The following is a 25,249-nucleotide window of genomic DNA, read 5'->3' as shown; positions in this document are numbered from 1 at the left end:
GCAAGTAAAAACCTTCGCTCACAAAGCTCCTTTATGAGGAAGCTTGTATTTTATTCGATGCATAATTATTAGTATTTATTTGTTTTGGCTTCCTCATAGAGGAAGCTTTGTGAGCGAAGGTTTCTACTTGCACACTTAAAAACTATAAGAAAGCAATGTGCAGGTTTCTACTTGCACACTTAAGGATGTATTGCACCTATTTTCAAAGCGCTACCAAGTGGATAAAAATTTGTGAGAATGTTCTTTTAGTCTTCCTGATGTGCTACAAAAAAGTAGAAACGAATCCACTAAACGGTTGCTGAGATATAACGATTTTAATTTTCACTGATTTTACACGTATTCTTATGGGAAGAGACGATTTTGGCGGATAAAACAGCTAAAAAAATGTTGAAGAAGCGCTACCAATATTTTGAATTTTTTTGTACATCTAGTATACGAATAGATGAAAATATCTGCCAAGTTTCAATTGTCTTCACTACACCGTTTTAAAGAAATAAATTATAACTTGAGATAATTTTGCTGTCGGCACGAACATCTCGTGAAAGCGCGGCAACGTCGCAATCAGCTGGGCAAGCGAATCATAACCTATGGCTGTGGCTGTCGCTACACGTATAGCTTTTCGTCGAGCGAGTCTTTTTTTATAAACTGCTTTTGTCACTATTTTGCCTTTCCACCGATAACTTTTCGTGTCTGACATTGTAAAAATGTAAACGAACAGACATAACCTCGCAGCTCGCATCAAGTCTCGCACTGTTTTGGTACTGTGCAAGGCTGCCAACCTACGTGAATCGAGTCATAGAGAGTCGCATAACAATGTTTATAATAAATAATATTCAAAATTATCGTTTATATGATACATATTTATCTTTTTTGACGTTATTAAAGTCACATTTGTTTATCAGCACTGCTGAATAATGTCTTTCGCTTTGAAATAATTTGACGTTATAAAGTTGAAATCAGGGCATTTTCACTGCCAAAAGTTTAGGCTCATAAATTACAAAAATTGCAAATAATACTGGAAAAAACATTTGTAAAGTAAAAAATACCTTTGTAGGAGTAAAAATAAGACTCCTACTATCATTTGAGTATCTTACATCTAGATTTACTATGCGTTAGGCGTAGATATTCAAGTATTTCAAACATGCACTTTTGTCTAAGATTGTACGTGTGATACATCCTTAAAAACTATGAGAAAGCAATGTGCAAGTTTTTACTTGCACACTTAAAAACTATGAGGAAGCAATGTGCAAGTTTCTACTTGCACACTTAAAAACTATGAGGAAGCAATGTGCAAGTTTCTACTTGCACACTTTTTTTTATTGTGATAAGCTTTATTGCGGCTAATATCTGTTATATTAATATCTGTTATACTATTACAAAAACCAATTAAATAATTAATGTTTTTACTAAAATGATCTCTACTAATTTTTATACTACATGGTCCATATATGGACTTTCGCATATGGACCTTTGTCCAATAGACCAAATCTTAAAGAATTATATATGAAATAGAGGTAGAAAAGACCGAAGAATATAATAAAATTAAAAACAGTCCGATATCTTAAAATTTGCGGAAGTTAGAGCTATTATAGGCATTTCTCAAAAAATTATACACCTTTAATCGCGTATAAAGCTGGGTCTAATCAACCTAATCTTAAAGAATTATATATGAAATAGGGGTAGAAAAGACTGAAAAATATAATAAAATTAGAAATAAACCGATATCTTAAAATTTGCGGAAATTAAAGCAACCACAAACTTTTCTACAAAAATTCTAAATTTTATTAAAAAAGAACCGCTTTACCGATCATCACCAAATTCAATCCCAACCTTCCTTACATGATACTCTATCGGTTTAAACCAAATGCATCCCGATATCTCAAAAATTACGGAAGTTAGAGCATAAACAAACAGCAAAAGCGTACATACACACACACACACACACGCACGCACGCACACACAGACATTTTGTACAAAAGTGATTTTTCGACGTTTTAGAACATTCTAAACACTTTGCCAAAGATAGTTGAAAACAATTTTTTTCACGAAAACAAAGCTACCTTTATGAGGAAGCAAAATTATCCATTAATAAAAAATTAAACTTATCCTTCAAAAATTAAAAAAAAATTTGGCACTGGTTTCAAGAAAATCGGTTAATTAATACTTATTATTTCTCGAAATTTGAATAATTTCCAAACCGGTTTCCAAAAAATCGGTAACGAAAAATTATCCATAAAAAAAATTTCAGTTTGATATCTCAAAGTTTGCGGAAATTGGAGCATACTTTTTTTAAACAGAAATCGGAAACCCCTTTACTATTAGCAATTTTTCTAATTCTATTACATTCTTTAGTTCTTTCTACCCCTATTTCATACATAATTCTTTAAGATTTGGTCAATTATTTCCCGAAAAATTGGAAAAATTTCGGAACCGGTTTCCAAAAAATCGGTAACAAAAAATTATACACTTTATGGCACTCCCCGAGAAATTCTACCCCTACTTCATATACTTTTGGTAAAAATTCGGTCCACTAACGAATGAGTAGTTCGCGGTCAGACAGACAGACAGACAGACGTCCGGTACTTATATATATAGATAGATAATCGTAATCTCTAAAAATATTTCGTTGTATGAGTCAAAGCTCAAATTAATTTCCAGTTTAAATTAACATAGATTAATGTTAAACACTATCATTAAATTACCCTTTTGCCCAAACTTCACACTTCAAGGCATGTCGTTTGAATGCTCTCTGACATTGTCTGGAGGTGCGATTTATAATGCCATTCAGCAAAAATACAGCTTGGTACTCAGGATTGGCAGAATCTTTGATCGTCGATGTCCTCTCTATAGTATGATTATCCAATGGAAATGGAAATTCACACATTACATATGTATCTGCTTCCCGAGAATAATTGATTCCTCTAATTATAGAAATTTCTATGTCACTATCGTTTAAATCCGTGCAACTCCTGAAAAAATACAGTTCTTTTTATATTCGATCTTTATAATATGAACAAAAAATTTAAAAAATGAGAAATAATTTGATAGAAAAGCAATAAAATTGAACCAATTAATGTACACAATATCTCCTTCATAATAAGATTACAAAATTACAGTTATCTAGTCTCTCACTTTAAAAAGCATTCACGTTTTAAAATTGGGTAAATAATATCGTTCTATGATGTATTTTATTGTTTTTACCAGTAAATATGAAAGAAATAAATATATAAAGAAATAAGGATAAATTTTTAGCCAAATTCAATAAAATTTTAATTGAAACCTAGGATATATCGTAAAACATTTATAGATAATACAGAGAACGGAAAGAGAAATATAACAAAACATTTCAGAAATATTTCCGAGAAAACTATGGAAAATATTTCTAAGTTTAAAATTTAAAAAAATAGAAAAATACATTAAGACAAAGATTATTAACCTTTAGACCGCCGGCATTTGATGAGCTTTAATCCTCTTAGAAAGTCCTCAAATTGTTGTGCTTATATCTTATATATAACATATACAAAGTTCCGATCACACGTAGAGCCTATATTTAGGCTTTCCGGCGGTCTAAAGGTTAAGACGAACAATTTTTATGAATTTTGTATAAATCAAAAATATAAAACTTTTATGCTATAATCTTCTTTTTTTCTAAACCTTGTATGTAAATCTAAATTACATATAAATGTATACTAACTGTACTATTTGATAAGTTTTTGTTTCATAATGGTGTTGTGGTGGTGGCAGTGAGTCACGTTTTCGAACTCTCAGCATATCTAAATCTCGCGTGTAGCTCAGTGCAAGCCGCTCCCATCTGTTATATCCAGGAACATCTCCCAGTGCTTTTGAGTGATCTCGCGTAGACAAACACCACTGTAAAAATTAATTGTTAGTATTATAAAGAGTGATAAATTGTATAATTATTAATTTAAATTAATCCTTACAGCTTAGAAAATAATGTTTAATAAAGTATGCAAATGTTAATATATGTTAATCTTTCCATAATATTCAATAAATTTTCTTTTCAGCTGTACAATATCATATAATTATCACCTTAATTTGTTTAATTAATTGGGTTTCAAGATTTTCATAAATTTTATCGTCTGTTCCGTTCAAGCCTTCCAAAAAATCTTCGGAAGATACCAATATGAAATTTTCATCCTTTTGTGATGTACTGAGCTCTACTTTTTCAAGAGGCGACAATGGAATCGAAGTCATGTCGACGGGCAGGCCAGCTTTGCTAGCTTCGATTAAAGGTTGTATTCCTTTTGCTTGTCTTAGATAGTCACGTGCCAAATCCATGTCCCCGTCTTTCTTTGCATTTAGAGCAGCTTGCTTTAATTCACGTTGCCGTAGTTGCAACTGTAGCATTTGCTTCTCTGCACGCGACGTAATTCTCTGATTTAGTTTCAGTCCTAATAAAAAAATACAGTATAAATATAGAAAGTGTTCTATTTTAATGGAATTAAACCAATATCTCAAAAACAGATAAATTTACGCAAAACAATTTACAAAAACAATATACAAAATTGGTTTAAGGTGGTTCTTGCAGTACTTTGAAGTCACAAAAACAACTATTGTTACTAGTGACAAATATGAATGATTTAGTATGTAAAAATCAGCATACATTAAAATTAATTATTCCTTAAGGTTTTTTCTCATTTAACCGTTGCTATAAACTGAAAATATCAGAGCAAAGTCACAAATTTGACTAGAGTTGGTGATACAACCATAAATATGATCACGCCGGTAAAGAATGAATAAAATATACTAAAATAGAAAAAATATACGTCACAATTTCTACAATTCCGCGATAGTGAATATATTCATACAACTGCCGAAAAAGATATGTTATCCTTATAACCTCCATTCGACGGTGGGAGAATGGTAGGACACGCGTCTTGTGCGTCAGCTGACGCGTGCGACGTTGCCAAGCAGCCACTCAAGACGGCCACCATGACTCTTGTGTCGTGTCGAAACGTCGAAAGTTTCCGAAAGTTTGTCGAAAGTTCCGCTTTATTTATATACGGTACGGTCAATCAGTTTGGTGTCGCGTCAGTATCTTTAGAAATGTTTGTTGCATCGATTAAACAGTTTTTTATTCTTTCATCTATTCGAGAAGTATGAACGTATTCCATAAATGTGCGATCTGACCCTCCTTTCCCTATTATCACCATGTAAAATTGGCAAAGTTTACGGACATATATCTCCGGAACCAAGCGGTAAAAAAAATCGAAATTTTTCAGACACACTCTAGGAACGTTAACCTTTCATTTAATATCATATTTTCCGGGCTATCTACATTTGACCTAAATGCAAGAACCACCTTAAATTGAATATATAAATGATTAATTGACTAAATACTCTCAATACTAAACTTAACGAGTAACAAGGAAAAGTAGGCTTTGAGAGTCAAACGCAATTAATTGTGCGTGAATTAATGTTATGTAACATTTAATTAATACAAGTTACAATTTAATACAAGTTATAAATCATACGTCTCGACTTTACTTTGAGTCTTTAGCAACGCGGTAATAGATAAATTAATCTCAAGTTCTCCAACAAGTATAAGGTAAATATTTAAAAATTGAATGTATAAAGATGGTGTAATTTTCAAGAGAAATACCAGAAATACCAGAAAAATTCTACAAATAGTCTCCAAAATGTTCAGATTTTAGAAATAAAAATTGGAACTAATCGGCAAAGAGACGTAAAATTCACTCATCAAATCAAGTCCAGAGAACGTGAGATTGACAAACTGAAGAGACAACAACAGAAACTGAAATGATTTTCCAGCAGCGATGGTTGATATAACAGAGACAATGATACAATCAAAGAACAGGCTTGGTTCCAAATAACAGCATAATTTCGAGGCGACGTCTTATGGACAATATGATTTTGTTCTAGATAAGTATCGAATCTAAACAAAATCATTCTTTTCTGAGATTTAAAATTCATTCTATCTTTTTTAATAACATCATATAAATATTTTTTATTACATAAATCAATTCTTCTCACCATTCAGCATATAAAAAGATAAAGATTTATTTGAATTTAAATATTTTGTATAAGATATTTTATATTTTATCCTGATACATTCTAATATAGAATCTCATGACACATCTCATAAAATATTCGCGTTTTGATGATTCTGTTTTAATCATTTTTATATAAAATGACAAAAATTCATCAAAATACATGTGTAAAAAAAATAGCTACAAAAGGAAAAGTGCAAATGCATATTATCTCAAATATTTATATACAAAGAAAAAGTTCTTAAGGGGATCCTAAAGCGAAGGCCAAACTTCCTCGATGTCGGTAATGTCAACATTTCTAATCCTGTTTTCTATGTCATATATCTATATCTGTCCTTGTCTAACGAGAGGCATCTGTCCTTGTTTCGATTGCTGCGCCATCTCTGCTTACTAGCCTGCGTGTATATTTTTGAGGAAAATATGCACGATTTCTTCGAAGCTCTAATTTTTTTTCCAGGCTTTCAACCTCAATTTCAACGGTACGTTATTGTTTGTGCACGTATTCTGAAGAGTGGGAACATTTCATTTCGTACATATAACTTATACAACTGTTTATATTAGAAAATAAGGTTATGAGGTGACAGCATTTTTACATTTTTTTTCAATTATCACTAATTTTTTATAATCCCACTCTTCATTAGTACCTATACTTTACTCCTGTAAAAGGATTTTGCGATCTATAAAGCCGTTTCAAAGAACATGCTTTGACTGCAATTGTCGGTAATTTGGGTCAGTTTAGGATCCCCTTAATGCATTTTCTCTTATTATTCTACAAAATTGTTAAAATTAAATCATTAAAATATAAATACATACATAATATTTCATGTTTGTATCAGAATATATTATGATAAAATATGAAATATTCTGTAGATTACTCACCTTGATCTTTTGATAAACTCATCTTAATACTTTTATAGAATTATTAAAAAATTATCAATTATTATATTACACAACAATGGTTCTATGTAAAAAAAAACCAATTTTAAAATCTGTCAAAGTAACTTCATCCAGAATAGAACATATATTCTGACCCCCTTATATTTCCTTCAAAACAAAGTAAATTTAATTTCAAATAAATAGAATAACTAGCAGTTTTGCATAATTGCACATAAATTTTTAAACGGATTATACGCAACACATACCTACTATACAATACAATACTATATATGTATATGTATAATACTGATAATATACATTTTATGAAACATTATATGTATAGATTATTAGTATTATACATAGGGGGCATTTCCATGCCAAATCGACCTGGGTTTGACCCTCGATCTCTCGGATTTGGTCGGCGATTTTTTGTTATTGTTCCAACTCTAAAATACACTCAGATTTTTTTTAGCTTTTTTTTATCAAATTGATTTAGTCATAATTTTTTAAACCGACATATCGATGGCCACAATTTAAAAATCTGAAAAAATTCTCAAAAATCCTGTGTCAGATATCAAAATTTTTAAGCCTTCACCCAAAGTAGGCCGGTGTTTGCTTCTAACTTTTTCGAGCTTTTTTCGAGTTTTTTTTAAGTTTTTTTCGAATAAAATATTGAAAAAAATTAGAAGCAGACGTCAGTCCCTTGTAGGCTGTTGCTTGAACATTTTTGTATATAACACAGGATTTTTGAGAATTTTTTCAGATTTTTCCGACGCAATTTTTTTTATTTTAAAAAATCTCTTCGAAAAAATTTGAAAAAATTCTCAAAAATCCTGTGTTGTATGTAAAAATGTTTGAGCAACAGCCTACAGTGGACTGACGCTGCTTCTAATTTTTTTCAATATTTTTTTCAAAAAAAGACTCGAAAAAAGCTTTTAACAAAAATCACAACTTAAATTATTTAACAGCATGTTAAATACAAAATATCTGCTTAAAGCAGGGCACACACACGTGTACCCTGCTTTAACGAAAATCACAAATTCTATTTCGCTGTGCGTGCGGCCACGGAGCATGCGCATGTGGCCGCGGGGCATATTCAATGTTGCTACATCTTGTCGGCATTTGAGTTGCAGGCACTTTTACGTTTCAATAACTCTGGTCATGAAATGAATTAGCATAATTTCACTCATCTTAAATTATATCCATATTTTACGAAACAGCTTAGCTATATAGTATACCGAAATATAATATATAAAATATAATGTAAAATATAAATATATAACATATAGTACAAAAAATATATATTAATATATATATATATTACAAATTATATAAAATGTAATATATGTACACTGTACATACATACATGCACTACAACGTTAATATATAAATATAAATATAAGCGTATGATGTGAATATCTTTATGTAGAAAAAATTGTAATATTCATTACCTGTTCGAGGAGGAGGAACAGGCGCTTTTGGTTGCACAGGCGCTTGTGGTTGCACAGGCGCTTGTGGTTGCACAGGCTTCTTTACAGTATTATTATCAGATGTCTCAGGCTCGGACGCAGATTGCGCGGTAATGGCGTCATTTTGTGAATTCAACGATAATGGTGGAAAACCAGGCGGAACGGGAAGCTCATCCAGAGGTATTACCTTTCCCTGCGTGTACAACTTAATGGCATCTTCAAATTGTTTGCAAATTCTACCATATCTCCGTGCTTTAGATGTGTTACCCTCATCTTCAGCAGCTACTTTGGTTCTTCTATATACCTCGAGGCGCTCCTTAAGAGCACCTTCAATGTTCTCGGGACCACATTTTGCTGGACCAACTTTTAACACAGTAATTCGTATTCATATTATCACGATTTTTTTTCAATTAAAATTTGAATATTATGTAGCTTATTTATCACGTATCATAAATATGAATTTGTGTATGTAATCTATTTATTGCTGTATAATAAGAAATACAGAAACTAAGTGTATCTTAACATTTCTATCTTAATATCTCAATAATATAAAAACTGGATATTTAAAAACAAATGGGATATAGTTCCGAATGACCCCTGCTCCCGATCGACCTAAAGTTTTACACATAAATTGTTTTCGATGTGAGAAATAAAGTACGCGTGGTCCCAACTTCGGGAAATTAAAAAAAAATTTATGAGCACTTATCGACTAATAAAATTGATTCTATATGATATATACGACATATAAAAAATATAACATATATAGCATATATAATATATGTATATAGCACGCGTGGAAAGTTGTAAACCCATGTGGCACCTCATTTCGCGTGGAAAGTGTATGCGTGGAGGCAGTAAGGTTTCGCTCCCCTGCGGGGGGCTCCACTACCGTTAAACCAGACACATAGTGTGCCTTGCAAAGTACATGCGTGAACTTTCCACGCGTGAAAAGTTGTAAACCAATGTGGCACCTCATTTCACGTGGAAAGTGTATGCGTGGAGGCAGTAGGTTCCGCACCTCTGCGGGGGGCTCCACTATCGTTAAACTAGACACATAGTGTATCTTGCAAAGTACATGCGTGGACTTTCCACGCGTGAAAAGTTGGAAACCCATGTGGCACCTCGTTTCGCGTGGAAAGTGTATGCGTGGAGGCAGTACGTTCCGCTGCCCTGCGGGGGGCTCCACTACCGTTAAACTATAGACACATAGTGTGCCTTGCAAAGTACATGCGTGGACTTTCCACGCGTGAAAAGTTGTAAACCCATGTGGCACCTCGTTTTGCGTGGAAAGTGTATGCGTGGAGGCAGTAGGTTTCGCTCCCCTGCGGAGGGCTCCACTACCGTTAAACTAGACACATAGTGTGCCTTGCAAAGTACATGCGTGGACTTTCCACGCGTGAAAAGTTGTAAACCCATGTGACACCTCATTTCGCGTGGAAAGTGTATGCGTGGAGGCAGTAGGTTTCGCTCCCCTGCGGAGGGCTCCACTACCGTTAAACTAGACACATAGTGTGCCTTGCAAAGTACATGCGTGGACTTCCCACGCGTGAAAAGTTGTAAACCCATGTGGCACCTCGTTTCGCGTGGAAAGTGTATGCGTGGAGGCAGTAGGTTCCGCCCCCCCCCCCTACGGGGGGCTCCACCTCCAAAAAAACTAACCTAACCCAACCCAATTGTTGTATGGATGGTATATGCGTGAATACAATAGATTCACTCTTTCCTACCCACAACAAAATTAATGAAAGATTTATTACTTTTACAAAAAGTTTTGGTTATAATTACCGGTAAAATTGATAAATTTGCTATAATTTATCACATTTACCACCGTATCTTGAAGATTATGCATAAAAACCGGTAATTACATATAATTATCGAATTTATCACTTTTACAGTAACAAATATATCATATAGAATTAATTTTAGTCGATAAGTGCTATCATAAAAAAAATTTGTTTTTTATTTCCCGAAGTTGGGACACGCAGATTTTATTTTTCACGTCGAAAACAACTTATGTGTAAAACTTTAGGTCGATCGGGAGCAGGGGTCATTCGGAACTACACCCGTAAGTATTCCTAATTTTTATCTTGTATGTCATCAAGGCCACGGTCTTTAGTGCTATAACAAAAACGCTCGTTCTTCGTGAAAAAATTATTAACAAACACACTTTTGTTAGTTTTGCAATCAAGTAATAGATGCAATAATTCATCAAATATAAATAGGTCAGAGATTAAATTGAGTTAAGTCAGGTCAGATCGAGTTAGATTACACCGGGAGCTTTCCAGCAAGCGACACAAGTCGACACTAATGTCGTTTTATCTTTGTTACTCATTGCCAAAAAAGAAAGATAGAACGACGTTTGTGTCGACTTGTGTCACTTGCTGGGAAGCTTCCATTAGATGTCAAAAATTGAAAAGTAAATGTATAGATAAAAAGTAAACATATAGATAAAAACTGAAAAATAAACATACAGGAAAGATTTTGACCTGTTTCCACCATATCCATTTCCAATCCTCCAAAAACTCTAGCCTAACCTAATTTAACCTAACCTAACATGACCCTAACCTAACCTAACCTAATCTAATCTGAGTTTTTAAGAACAGATGTATGTAGAGAAAAAGGTGAGTTTTTCCACAACTACACGTTCGCTTTTCATGACATTTTTGTGATGACATTAAATATTTTAAATAAAGGTTTGTATATCTTTCTCAGAATAAATTAACCTTCCGTCTATAAATATGGGTCTACGGCATTCGAGCCAAAATGAAATCTGCTTATAACTGTAAAACTGCAAGCCTGCCAGAAAATATTAAATAAACGATGTTTATCAAAATAACTATAAAATCATCAACTGCAATGTGGACAGATGTTTTGTGAATTTTTTCAGATTTTTTAAAATACTTTAAGATAGAAAAAAAATAGCGTCAAACATGACAGACCCACGTTTACACACCGAGGCAAAAAAAACGACTACAGACGGAGGGTTAATTATAATATACAATATTTCCATTAGTTTAGAATTTTTTTTTCATTTCTTTCATAATTTTTTAATAAATCAACAATACACAAGACAAATTGTAACATACTCAAAATGGCAATTTTGATAATATATTATCAGAAATATTTATGATATATTAATTTATATAATGGAAAATTTAAATTTTTAACACTTATGTAAATAATAGGTATATCTCAATAAATGTAGAGAACTGTATGTAACCGCTAATTAAGACATAATGTTAATCAGTATCCCTACCAAGTATATATCAAGATCAAAGTTATTGGAAAGGTATTCCCTAATGTAAATAATTATCAAGAGTTTAAATAAATTCGTAAATACATTTTTACTATATTTTTTCATTACAGAAGCAGAAATCAATAATAATACATATCCACGCATCATAATATTACTAATATGCGACAATTTTTAAAAGGTTTTGCAATCTAACGAATTTCTACCTCTTACCTGCAGAAGCTTGCTGTTGAATTTCATTTTCTTCTTTTGCAGCTGGTGTTGTAGTATTAGTTGGAGAAGGTAGAATTGGAGTAGGTGGCATATCTGATAAATCAAGCTTTTCACCTGCAGCAATTGCAGCAATAACTATTTCAAATTGTTTTACAGTTTTTACATATTGTAGCGCTTGTTCTTTGTTGCCCGCTTTCTTCCAAGCAATTGCTGCAGTCTTATATTTTTGTTGCTGTACTTTTAATTTATCCAAAGCTTCTTGATCAACTGTGACGTCTGCCAGTGGTTCAGAAGGGTTATTATCATCATTTGAGATTACATTCGATGTTGCAACTGCTTCACTAACTTCCATTGGTGATGGTGTTTTTTCTTCTACAAAGTAGACAAAATAGTATTGGTGAAATAAAAATCAATATCGCAAATCTCCAATTAACATTTAGAAAGCTGGATAATAATAAACCTATTAATAATTTGTTCACGAATGAAACTATTAAAATACAAAACGTCATGTTCCATATTCTCATCAAAGGAGTATGCAAAATTGAAAAAATTTTGTGGTACAAAATCAATTGTCATGAAACTTGACATAGACATAGTATGAAGTAAAATATGAAGAAATCTAACCAAAATCGAATGGCAAAATGAGTGGATCTTGGTCAAAAACCAGAAAATGGGTCCGGTGGCGGCATTGACGACAGTGTTCATTTGCCATTCATACAATCTCACTTTGGCAATAGAATAACATTGTTCGTGAATGACCCACTAAATAACCGTTGGCAATTAAGGGGATCCTATAGTGAAGGCCGAACTTCCTCGATGTCGATAATGTCGAACATTTTTAATTCCGTTCTAATTCGTTTTCTATCATTTTCTATATTACCGGCCTATATCTGCCCTTGTCGAACGAGAGGCATCTGTCCTTGTTTTGATTGCTGCGCCATCTCTCGCTACACGTCATACTGCTCTTCTTGTCATTCCGCACGTATATTTGCATGTATAAAAGTTAAAACAATGACACTTTTTTTCTAGACTTCTATCGTAGTTGTAATTGCACGATATTGTTCTTCAATGTTTTCCCTAGAGGACTAGATTCTCATTTTGTATATATAAAGTGCAGTATTTTTGTATAACCAAATATTGTGGTCAGTGACAGCTCTATGTGCCCAAATTTTTAATTTTTTTTTTTTTTGGAAGTTAAAACCGATCTAGCCCTCTACATTTTTGTGCGTACTTTAATTCTAGACCAAATTTTTGCAATTCCGTAAAGCCAATTAAAAGTGGTTTTGTTTGAACTAAATGTCGGTAATTACTGCCACTATAGGATCCCCTTAAGGGGATCCTAAAGCCGTCTGTATTACCGACCAAATTCTATATCTGTCCTTGTATAGACAATGATGATAGACAAGGATAGACATGGTTGTAGGTTATAATTTCTTCGAAGCTCTCATTTTTATTCCTGGCTTTCAATCTCAATTTCAAAGGTACGTTATTGTTTGTGCACGTCTTCTGAAGAGTGGGAACATTTCATTTCGTACATATTACTTATACAACTGTTTATATTAGAAAATGAGGTGACAGCATTTTTACATTTTTTTCAATTATTACTAATTTTTTATAATCCCACTCTTCATTAGTACCTATACTTTACTCCTGTAAAAGGATTTTGCGATCTATAAAGCCGTTTCAAAGAACGAGCTTTGACTGTAATTGTCGGTATTTAGGATCCCCTTAAGGGGATCCTGGACAGGGGACAATTACCGACAAAAACAGTCAAAGCTCCTATTTTGAAACGGCTTTATAGATCGCAAAATCCTTTTACAGGAGTAAAGTATAGATACTAATGAAGAGTGGGATTGTAAAATAATTAGTAATAATTTAAAAAAAATTTTAAATGCTGTCACCTCATAACCTTATTTTCTAATATAAACAGTTGTATAAGTAATATGTACGAAATGAAATGTTTCCACTCTTCAGAAGACGTGCACAAACAATTACGTACCTTTGAAATTGAGATTGAAAGCCTGGAATAAAAGTGAGAGCTTCGAAGAGATCGTGTATATTTTCCACAAAAATATTCACGCAGGCTAGTAAGCAGAGATGGCGCAGCAATCGAACAAAGACAGATGTCATTTCGTTAGACAAAGACAGATATAGGAAAAACAAAATTAGAATTCCCTTAAGGGGATGCTGGAGTGACGGCCGAACTTCCTCGATGTCGATAATGTCAACATTTCTAATTTTGTTTTTCCTATATCTGTCTTTGTCTAACGAAATGACATCTGTCTTTGTTCGATTGCTGCGCCATCTCTGCTTACTAGCCTGCATGTATATTTTTGTGGAAAATATACACGATTTCTTCGAAGCTCTAATTTTTTTTCTATGCTTTTAATCTCAATTTCAACGGTACGTTATTGTTTGTGCACGTATTCTGAAGAGTGGGAACATTTCATTTCGTACATATAACTTATACAACTGTTTATATTAGAAAATATGGTTATGAGGTGACAGCATTTTTACATTTTTTTTCAATTATCACTAATTTTTTATATTCCCACTCTTCATTAGTACCTATACTTTACTCCTGTAAAAGGATTTTGCGATCTATAAAGCCGTTTCAAAGACCGAGCTCTGACTGTTTTTGTCGGTAATTGTCCCCTGTCCAGGATCCCCTTAACAGGCTGAATCAGTGATCCCAGAAAGCGGCCTCGATAGCATACGGTAAAAGTAGTGGGGATGTCCCAGGATTTAGCCATTCGATTTTGGTTAAATTTCTTCATATTTTACCTCATATTATGTCCGTGTCAAGTTTCATAACGATTGATTTTGAACACAAAATTTTCTTAATTTTGCACACTCTTTTGCTTCCTCATAGAGGATCTTCATAAACTTCGTATATGGACCTTTGATCGCATATAAAGCTAGGTCTAATCAACCAAATTTTAAAGAATTATATATAAAATAGGGGTAGAAAAGACCGAAAAAAATCGTGTTTTTAGTTTTCGATGCCAATGTGTTCAGAATGTTCTAAAACGTCGGAAAATCGTAATTTTAAAAAATGTCCGTGTGTGTGTGTGTGTGTGTGTGTGTGTGTGTGTGTGTGTGTGTGTGTGTGTGTGTGTGTGTGTGTGTGCGCGCGTGCGTGTGCGTGTGTGTGTGTGCGTGTGTGTGTGTGTGCGTGTGTCAAATTTACTGAAATTTCTATAACTCAAGAACTGATTAACCAAATCTTAAAGAATTTTATATGAAATAGGGGTAGAAAAAACTGAAGAATATAATAGAATTAGAAAAAGTGCTAATAATAACGGGGTTACCAATTTCTATCTAAAAAAAATCTACATAATTACTCTAATTTCCGCAAATTTTGAGATATCGAGCTTAATTTTTTTTTTATGGATAGAGTATCATTAAAGGTAGATTGGTGTTGAATTTGGCAATGATCGGTAAAGAGGTTACCGATTTTTGCCTAAAACGTGTACATGTTATACATATAATCTCATATATAGAGTATCATTAAAGGAAGGTTGTTTTGAATTTGGCGAAGATTGGTGAAAGGGTTACCGATTTCTGCCTAAAAAATGTATAGGGTAGACCGAGGCGAATCGAATTACTAATTAGCACGATAAAACAGCTCGTTTAAAACAAAACACTAACGAAAACTGTCTTAAAACTTATATTGATTCGATTTGCATCGGTCTACCCTAAGTTATTTCATGGACACAGTATCATTAAAGGAAGATTGTTATTGAATTTGACGAAGATTGGTGAAGGGATTATCGATTTCTGCTTAAAAACCGTATAAGGTGTACATGTAATTTTATATAGAGTATCATTAAAGGAAGGTTGTTTTGAATTTTGCGAGAATCGGTGAAAGAGTTACCGATTTCTGCTTAAAAAATGTGTAAGTATAAGTTTTTGATGGATAAAATATCATTTAAGGAAGGTATTGAATTTGGCGAGGATCGGTGAAAAGGAGTTACCGATTTTTGCTTAAAAAGTTACATGTATAAGTTATACATGTAATTTTATATAGAGTATCATTAAAAAAAAGTTGGTATTGAATTTGGCGATAATCAGTAAAAAGGTTCTTTCTTTATAAAATTTTGAATTTTTTGAGAAATGTTCGTGGTTGCTCTAACTTCCGCCGATTTTGAGATATCGGACTATTTATAATTCTATTATATTCTTCAGTCTTTTCTACCCCTATTTCATATATAATTCTTTAAAATTTGGTTGATTAGACCCAACTTTATACGCGATTAAAGGTCCATATGCGAAGTCCATATATGGACCATGTAGCCTGAACTCCTAAAGTCAACATCGATTTGACACTGCGTCGATTGTAAAACCCTACTTGTGCTACTATAAGCTAACCCTCTATTAATTCATAAAAAGATTAAATTTAAAATTAAAAAAAAGTGTGCAAATTAGAAACTTGCACATTGCTTCCTCCTCATTACAGATCGCTACCATTGCTCCTATTTTATTTCGCTCACAAAGGTCCTCTTATGAGGAAGCTTGTATTTTATTCGATGCATAATTATTAGTATTTATTAGTTTGGCTTCCTCATAGAAAAAGCTTTATGAGCGAAATAAAATAGGAGCAATGGTAGCGATCTGTAATGAGGAGGAAGCAATGTGCAAGTTTCTAATTTGCACTTTTTTTAATTTTAAATTTAATCTTTTTATGAATTAATAGAAGGTTAGCTTAGTAGCACAAGTGGGGTTTTACAATCGACGCAGTGTCAAATCGATGTCGACTTTAGGAGTTCAGGCTACATAGGCAAAAAATCGGTAATCCCTTCACCGATCCTCGCCAAATTCAATACCAACCTTCCTTAAATGACTTTCTTTAATGATACTTTATATAAAATTAGATATATAACTTACACTTTTTAGGCAAAAATCGGTAACTTCTTCACCGATCTTTGCCAAAACTCTATCCATAAAAAAAATTTAGCTTGATATCTCAAAATTTGCAGGAATTAGAGCAATCACGTAGATTTTTTTTAAATAGAAATCGGTAACCCCTTTATATTATAAGCAATTTTTCTAATTCTATTATATTCTTTAGTCTCTTCTATCCCTATTTCATATATAATACATTAAGATTTGGTAGATTAGTTCTTGAGTAATGGATAAAAATGTGTACATACATACACACATAGACTTTTTTTTTTAAAGCAATTTTCGTGACGTAGAACATTCAGAACACATTGGAATCAAAAACTAAAAAAACAATTTTTTCTTCGGTTTTTTCTACCCCTATTTCATATATAATTCTTTAAAATTTGGTTGATTAAACCTAGCTTTATACGCGATCAAAGGTCCATACACGAGGTTTACGAAAACAAAGCTTCCTCTATAAGGAAGCAAAATGAACAAAATTTAAGTTTAAAAAAGGATTTTAAAGCTTAAAATCTCTACTTTCAAAAAGTCACTATTATTCTTTTAGTTTCTGTGAGTTACATAATTTTTACATATAGAAAACTACGAACTGGACAAAATAGAAAATTTTCTTCTTACTTTTTGTCACATGCACAAAAAAAATCTGTGAAAATTTTCGACTTTCTAACGTGAAAGCTTAAAGTTTTCCCTACAAAATATTTTCTTAAAATGTTCCTATGATTTTTTGTTATCGAGTTATCGCGGGTTGAATAAGAAATTAGCTTTTTGACTTTATTTGCTCATAACTCCGTTAAAAATCATTATACCGCAATTCCAAAAACAAATTCTTAAAGCTAAAACTTTGCTCAAAATCTTGAGCCAGCTATCTGGGAAGACTCAAAATACATTAAAAAACGTAAGAAAATTACGTCTGGGGATTTAAACAATTTCATGTTTTTTTCTATTTTCCTTTACTTTTCACATTTTTCTCGCTACAGACGTAATTTTTATGGCCATTTTCGGATTCTACGACTCAAAGTACGTAAGAATACATAAGATTTATTCGTTCCCCTAACAGTTCCAGAAACCTCAATTTTGCATACCCTGAAAAAAAATTTCATAGCTATTTGGCAAATTTTTTTAAAATAGGGTACTTAAAAGTACAAAAAAACGTAAAGAATAAATTTGTGTTGTTCTGCACAATTGTTTTCTGGGTCAAAAAAGGAAAAAATTTCTAATTTACATTACATTATTTTCATCCCTTTGTATCATATCTACATGTTATTTAAAACAATTTGGCAATTATACCATTCGATAGAGCAAAGTTTCAGCTTTAAGAAAATGCTTTTTTAATTAAAGGATAAAAAGGATAAAGATATATACTTTATTTACCCCTAAGGGGCCTTAAAGGGCGTTTTGAAGGGACGTACCCAACCCTATTCACTACTCCATCCCATTCTATTCCTCCATTCCTATTTCCTCTTTTGGACCAACGGTTTAACGTCTCTTCCGAAAGACGGAGCCCAGCTTACCATCTAGGGATACTGTATCCTTTGGATCTATCCGCCAGATGGGGGGGGCAGCGTTTGTAAAGCCTTGTGTACACGATACTAGAAATCGGTCCGAGTTTCAGTTTAAGCCAATGAAACTGCTGCTTTTCTGTAAGAGCTGCAAGTTGATTGGCTTAAACCGAAACTCGGACCGATTTCTAGTATCGTGTACACAAGGCTTAAGGCTGAGAAAAATTCTCAGCGGCCTAGCGGGATTCGAACCCGGTTCCCCGGATTACGAATCTGGCGCTCTATCCGCTAGACCAGCCGTCTCCCCAAATGCTTTTTTAATTGCAGTACGATGATTTTTAACGGAGTTATGAGCAATCAAAGTCAAAATGCTCATTTCTTATTCAACCCGCGATAACTCAGTAACGAAAAATCGTTGAAACATTTTTGAAAAAAGATTTTGCAAGAAAAACTTCAAGCTTTTACGTTAAAAAGTCGAAAATTTTCGCAGATTTTTTTGTGCACGTAACAGGTCCACAACGTGAAAAGAAAATTTTCCATTTTGTCCAGCTCGTAGTTTTCTATATCAAGAGACACGGCAGTGTCTCGCGCCAAGTATACGCGAAGCGTTTGTTTAACTTAATTTCGTTCATTTTTAACGAAGTTACAGTTGCTTGAATTTTGCCTATTTTTAAAGAAAAATTTAGTGTTCCTCTAATTTTTGTAAGGAGTTTATAAGCCCAATTACAGATAATCAAATAAGAAAGATAAGATATCGATAAGAAAACAAGCATAACGGAATATATACTACCTATATTTTTAACAGTAGGTTCAGCGATAGCTGAAGGAGACAAAGCTGGAGGAATGTCAGCTTCGTTTATGTTTCTACCTGATTGAACAGAAACCAACATCTCCTTCAGTATTTTTACACCTCTGTTATACCTTCTAGCTCTACCAGTCTCATCTTTTCTTTTGGCCTTTTCCTCAGCTATTTCATAAATTTTTAGTCTCTCTTGCAATAATTGGATCAATTCTTGCATAGAATTATTTTCCTCTTTAGTTTCAGTAGATTCATGTTCACCGTGTTCTGCTTTTTCTTCTTCTTCTTCTTTGATTAATTCTGGCGTCTCCGTCCTTTCTGTTGCAGTTTCATTTCCTGTGAGCATCTGCAACTCTTTCTAAACCAAAGAAATAGATTTAAATATAATTAAACCTTATATTATATCAATAGTAATATAATATTACTAGGTATTACATGACGTACCAATAATGCAGGATCATCATTTCCTTCAGATGGTTCTTCATCAGAATTTGTATCTTTCATACAATCAGCTACCATTTCATCCAAGTTTACATCATTAATAGCTTTGCGTGCAACTGTAATTTTATTTATACGTTTATATTATATATATATATATATATATATATAATTTACGAATATGTAATACAGAATACAGATTATGCTACTTTTAATCCAAGAGTTAAGTGGAGAACACAGACTTCTGCATAATGTATAACACATAAGGAAATGAACCAATCAGAGACCTTCTTTTCTATAGTGGAGATAAAAATAAAGGATGAGGTCATTTCCTTATGTGTCATGCATTATACACTATGCAGAAGTCTATGCTCTCCACTTTAAAATATATATCTCAAGAGGAATTTGACAATATATTTATATTGTTTGAAATATTTCCAATGAAAAAAAGATGTGAATATAGAGATTACATCTATGACTTTTGTAAAGTTGCAACTATTATTAGAGAGCAAACTTTTGTTATTTAATTTTATACTTCTTTAGATAATCTGAAAGATACTTTTCTTGCCTTTATAATTAGAATTTGTATGTATAAAAAGAAATCAATCAAGACCGTACAAAAATTGTAAGGGTATCATTTTATATTTTTAGACATCATAATGACTCAGGAAGAATTTTAATCTTTTAATCTTTTATTATTTGTCTGTTATTGATATATATCCCTAGATGCTTTCAGATCCATTTTTCCAAAACTAATTGTTCAAAATTGCTGTGTCTAATATAATTAATAATATAAGTAATATAATAATATTACTTAAATTATATTGTTTGTACATTCATAATATCATTGAATAATATATTTTGAAATCTTGTAGACTTCTCTCAAGAAACACCTATAAAATACACGATTTGTAAAGCTAACTTACCGCTGCGTCTGCTTTTGTAACCTGTATCATTGCCAGCCGCCAAAGCAGCTAATTCAGCTTCCAAACTTTCGTCATTGTCGTCATCTTCCATCACGTTATCATTAATATTGCCAATATTTATATCAGGTACTTCAAAAATGCCGTACTATATAAAGCATGACCATTATAAGTGAAAAGGATAAATAATAAATCCGTCATAAAATACCATATACATATAAAAACCAAAATCATAAAATAAAGATGTATCACGTTTACATATTTCTAACCATAGAAACTAAACTTATAACCCGAAATGTAATGTAAACTGTAAGTTCCCAAAAAAAGAATCAGAAAGAAGAAATCTTGCACAATATACTTATTAAAAAAGACTAAAGCAATACCTGTTCTAAGCCACCAACTGGCCTAGGCTGTTTCGGCTGTTCTTTTTTCTTACCAAACATTTTACTCGTTACTCGCAGTGTGATGCAAATATTTAGCAATATTGGCAGAAACCAAAGGATTAAAGACACAATAACTTCACTGCAATTACTGTATATGTGTGCATGTATTGTACCTTATACGATATCGCGCACTGATATGCGCAAACACAAATCATACAAATACAGTCGTCACTGACATCACACTGACATCACTTGCGTTTCGATATAATTCACTGCGTACTGAAAATTTAGGGTGCCATTACATGGAGCGCGGAAACGCGGAAACGCGGAAGCGCGGAAGACAAAATTTACTAGATTTCCGTCGATCCGTTCCGTTCATTTGATTGCCTTATATTAGGGTGCGTTCCGATTCCCCACCTGGGTGCTGAAAATCTATAGTGCACGTAACATATACTATAGGATTTTTGGCACTCGGGTGGGGAATCCGAACGCAGCCTTAAGGTGCGATTTCACGATGACGCTCGACGCTGGATTCGAGCGTCAAATCTGGTCACGTGATAGATTTCAGCCAATACAGTGGTTAGGTTATATTTCGCGTCCCTCTGAATCTAATCACGTGACCAGATTTGACGCTCGAATCCAGCGTCGAGCGTCATCGTGAAATCGCACCTTTACATGGAGCACAATTTGCGCGGAAAAGCGGAATAGGGAATTATAAAATAAGAATGTTTAGCGGTATTTATTGATTAAAATGCTTGTATTTAATAAATAAACTGAAAAGATAAGCATACTAATACAAATTGCAATAAATTAAGTCAACACACATTTAATAAAGGAATATAAATGTCTAGTTATCACCATATTGTTCCGCTTTTCCGCGCAAATTGTGCTCCATGTAATATAAGGAGAAATAAACTTGCGGAACGAGCGCGTCAAATGTTCGTTCTTTTTCTCTGTACTGTTGCACTCAGATACCTCAGATAGGTTATGTATTTTTATAATATATTCTATCCCGCTTAGAATACTGTGGACAGTTCTCCGTGAAATTGGAAAAGTGATTTAATTGTTATAAACTATTCGGTAGAACAAGCGCTAATGCATAAGTGCCCTATAGCCGTGAAGCTCCGCTGTTCCGCTCAAATGGGATAGAAAGAAGCGACGGAAACGCGGAATCTAGTTACTTTCTTTCCGCGTTTCCGCGTTTCCGCGTTTCCGCGCTCCATGTAATGGCACCCTTAGCGGATTACGCGGAAGCGGAACGAGCGTATCACCAATCACGGGACCGTTTCGACGGAATCTTTGAAAGGGTTCTATCAGAATGATGCCGTGATTGGTGATACGCTCGTTCCGCTTCCGCGTAATCCGCTCCATGGGACCCCAGATAGTTTACGTCACGTATGGTCACGTATACTATAGATTTCCAGGGCCACTTCGACCAAACTCCGATTAACTTTAGGCTGCCTCCTCATGCGACGTAAGATGTGTACAACGCGTAAAGCTGAGTTTCCACTGAGCGCGTCACGCGTTGCGTCATCCGAGTTAACCAATCAAAACATCCCATTTTGATCCCGTCACAAGTAATGTAATAAAATGGGATGTGTTGATTGGTCGCGTTATCCGTCGCGACCAATCAAAACATCCAATTTTATTACATTATTTATACGAATTATTTATACAAATTAGGGTGCTGTCACATGGCAGTCAAAAATTCGGAAAACGGAATCTCGGAAAAGTAACGGAGAGGGGGTCAACCAATCAGAGTCAGCTCGATCGGTGCGATTTTTCAAGGGCCGGGCTCCCCATGGAACGACTTTTACGGAAAACTAAATGGCATTCTAACCTTAACATATTTTTAAATTAAAGAAATTTCTATATAATTTTAGAGTATAATAAAAAATACGTCGAAGCTTTATTTTTTAATAGACTCTACTACTACGGTAAGTATCTTTTTTCTTCTAAAACAATAAAAATAATTTTTTCAATTTTTACTTATTCCGGAAATATCAGTCTATGGGAAGCCCAGTCACAAAAATTTCGGACTTTTCCGAGATTCCGTTTTCCGAATTTCTGACTGCCATGTGACAGCACCCTTAGGGTGCCGTCCCATGCAGGACGGAATTTCGGAAAACGGAATCTCGGAATCATTCTGATTGGTTAGCCCCATGGGGCACAGTACAAGCCCCATGAGGCTAACCAATCAGAATGATTCCGAGATTCCGTTTTCCGAAATTCCGTCCTGCATGGGACGGCATCCTTAAGGTGCGATTTCACGATGACACTCGACGCTGGATTCGAGCGTCAAACAGCGCCAAAAAGCTAAACTGTGTTTAGCTTTGACACTCGACGCTCGAATTCAGCCAATCCAGTGGTTAGGTTATATTTCGCGTCCCTCTGAATCTATCACGTGACCAGATTTGACGCTCGAATCCAGCGTCGAGCGTCATCGTGAAATCGCACCTTCACGTGACTATATTTGACGCTGGTTTCTAGCGTCAATGAAATCGGGGCTTAAGGGTCGGCAGGAGACCCAGGCAAACTCAGGTGCACTCAGGTGCACTTTATGCACTAAGTGCACGTTAAACTGCACTTTAACTCCGTATTTTATTTATTATAAATTTTTAGGAGCAAAAATGCAAAATCGGGCTCTTTAGGGTACTACAGATGAGCTTACTGATTAAGAATATCCTAAATTGAATAAGATTCATTCGATATTTTGGCTAAAATCTTGTTATTACGAATCCGTAATTCGTGATTCATTCGATATTTTGGCTAAAATCTTGTTATTACGAATCCGTAATTCGTAATAACAAGATTTTAGCCAAAATATCGAATGAATCTTATTCAATTTAGGATATTCTTAATCAGTAAGCTCATCTGTAGTACGCTAAAGAGCCCGATTTTGCATTTTTGCTCTTAAAAATTTATAATAAATAAAATACGGACTCGCAGCCACTCGCAGCTAACCCAACCCGACAGAGGTTTCCACCGTGTCTCCTGCCGACCCTTAATCGGGTTTAATAACATCGGTAGTTCTTAGACTAGCCAATCACACTCTTTCTTCAGAAGAAGGGAATAGCTGTGATTTGCCAGCCTAAGAACTACCGATGTTATTAAACCCGACGTGTAATGCTGGGTCTACAATGCGAGTCGCAAAGTCGTGAGTCGCAAGAATTGACCAATCACAGTCGATTATTCTCCTCAAATCCCACTGTGATTGGTCAATTCATGCGACTCACGACTTTGCGACTCGCATTGTAGACCCAGCATAACAGCGGTCATATATGTCAATATTGTCAATGTATGTCAAGCACGAAGTAAGAGGTAAGGGTGAAGTCCCATGGAGCCAACGTATGACGTACCGGCGTATGGCGTACAAAAGCTTGGCTAATCACAGGCTTTAAGCCCCTTGCACAATGCCAGGCAACAGGCAATAGGAACAGGGAATAGAAATCAGAAATCATGTATAAATGCAGAATAAACAGTGACACAGGCAATAGATACAGAGTTTAACCCCTTGCACAATGCCAGGCAACAGGCAATAGGAACAGGAAATAACCAAAAAATCGTTAATTACAACCTAAAAAATTCGAATGCTATGATTGGTTGGCAACAGGCAATAGGCACAGAATTTCCAACGTGACGGAAACTGTATGGCTACATTATTGGCCATCAAAGCAAATTCTAGAAAAGATAACGAATGAATGTATAAATGCAACAAATGAAAAACACTGTGAATGGCTAGACAAAAATAATGCGTGCTACAATAATCATCGACTGCAAGCGTTGCGATTTATGACGAAGGATAAAATTGTACTCTCGCACGAGATATAACAATCGTGCTATAAAAAAAGGCAATACCCGTAGAAAAATGAGTAATTTGTTAAACAAATAAGAAATAATTACAAGATTGTAGCAAGATATAGAATAAAAAAAACTGCAATACATAAGCGTAAAAAAGTAAGCAATAAAATAACATAGAACGCAGAATCATTTTAAAATATAATGTAAATAATGCTTTTTATATATTAATTTTGTAGAAAATATGAAATACAATACTTTTTTAAATCTATTATTGTTTTATTGCATCTTATCGTTCCGTCATTATGGACAGAAATACTTTCTACATTGTATCATGACATTGCATCCATTATGTCTCAATAGAGGCATATATGTTTGCAAGTCATGTTACTTTGCAACGAGTATGAATTTCCAGTAATGAGAAAAATAAGCATAAATTTTTCAATTTCATATAGAAGACCGCAATCACAATTGAAATAATTGCATAAATCGTAGACTAGCAGGTCTTATCACGGAATATATAAAAAGTTGTAATATGTGATCATGCTACGAAATTGTAAAATCATGCATTTTCTTGTTATCAATGATGCGTAATAAGATGCAAATTATAATAAAGATTTAAAAAAGTATATTTAGATTTATTATATGCTGCTATTAACATAAG

General features: G+C 33.8%; 1 protein-coding gene across 4 annotated transcripts in view; it reads right to left on the bottom strand.

Moving 5' to 3' along the window:
• Nucleotides 1-21,279, bottom strand: part of L(2)gd1 (lethal (2) giant discs 1) — a 28,110-nt gene extending 6,831 nt beyond the window's left edge. Inside the window, exons 1-10 of one of the 4 annotated variants that reach the window (XM_071718503.1) lie at nt 21,139-21,279; nt 20,788-21,066; nt 20,408-20,552; nt 19,488-19,600; nt 19,035-19,401; nt 11,841-12,212; nt 8,360-8,740; nt 4,051-4,412; nt 3,695-3,870; nt 2,703-2,969 (exon numbers count right to left, since the gene is read on the bottom strand). In XM_071718503.1, coding sequence (XP_071574604.1) covers nt 2,703-2,969; nt 3,695-3,870; nt 4,051-4,412; nt 8,360-8,740; nt 11,841-12,212; nt 19,035-19,401; nt 19,488-19,600; nt 20,408-20,552; nt 20,788-20,847 — 2,243 coding nt within the window. In that variant the 5' untranslated portion in view covers nt 20,848-21,066; nt 21,139-21,279. Of the gene's footprint in view, nt 1-2,702; nt 2,970-3,694; nt 3,871-4,050; nt 4,413-8,359; nt 8,741-11,840; nt 12,213-19,034; nt 19,402-19,487; nt 19,601-20,407; nt 20,553-20,787 lie in introns of all 4 variants that reach the window. The other 3 variants (XM_071718505.1, XM_071718502.1, XM_071718504.1) reach the window with 3 other exon arrangements.
• Nucleotides 21,280-25,249: the final 3,970 nt, after the last annotated feature.

The sequence above is a fragment of the Temnothorax nylanderi genome, unplaced genomic scaffold, assembly GCF_030848795.1.
Source record: "Temnothorax nylanderi isolate EJ_2023f unplaced genomic scaffold, tnyl_v1.0 TNYL_tig0252_pilon, whole genome shotgun sequence".
Lineage (NCBI taxonomy): Eukaryota > Metazoa > Arthropoda > Insecta > Hymenoptera > Formicidae > Temnothorax > Temnothorax nylanderi.
This window is presented reverse-complemented; position numbering and strand designations above follow the sequence as displayed.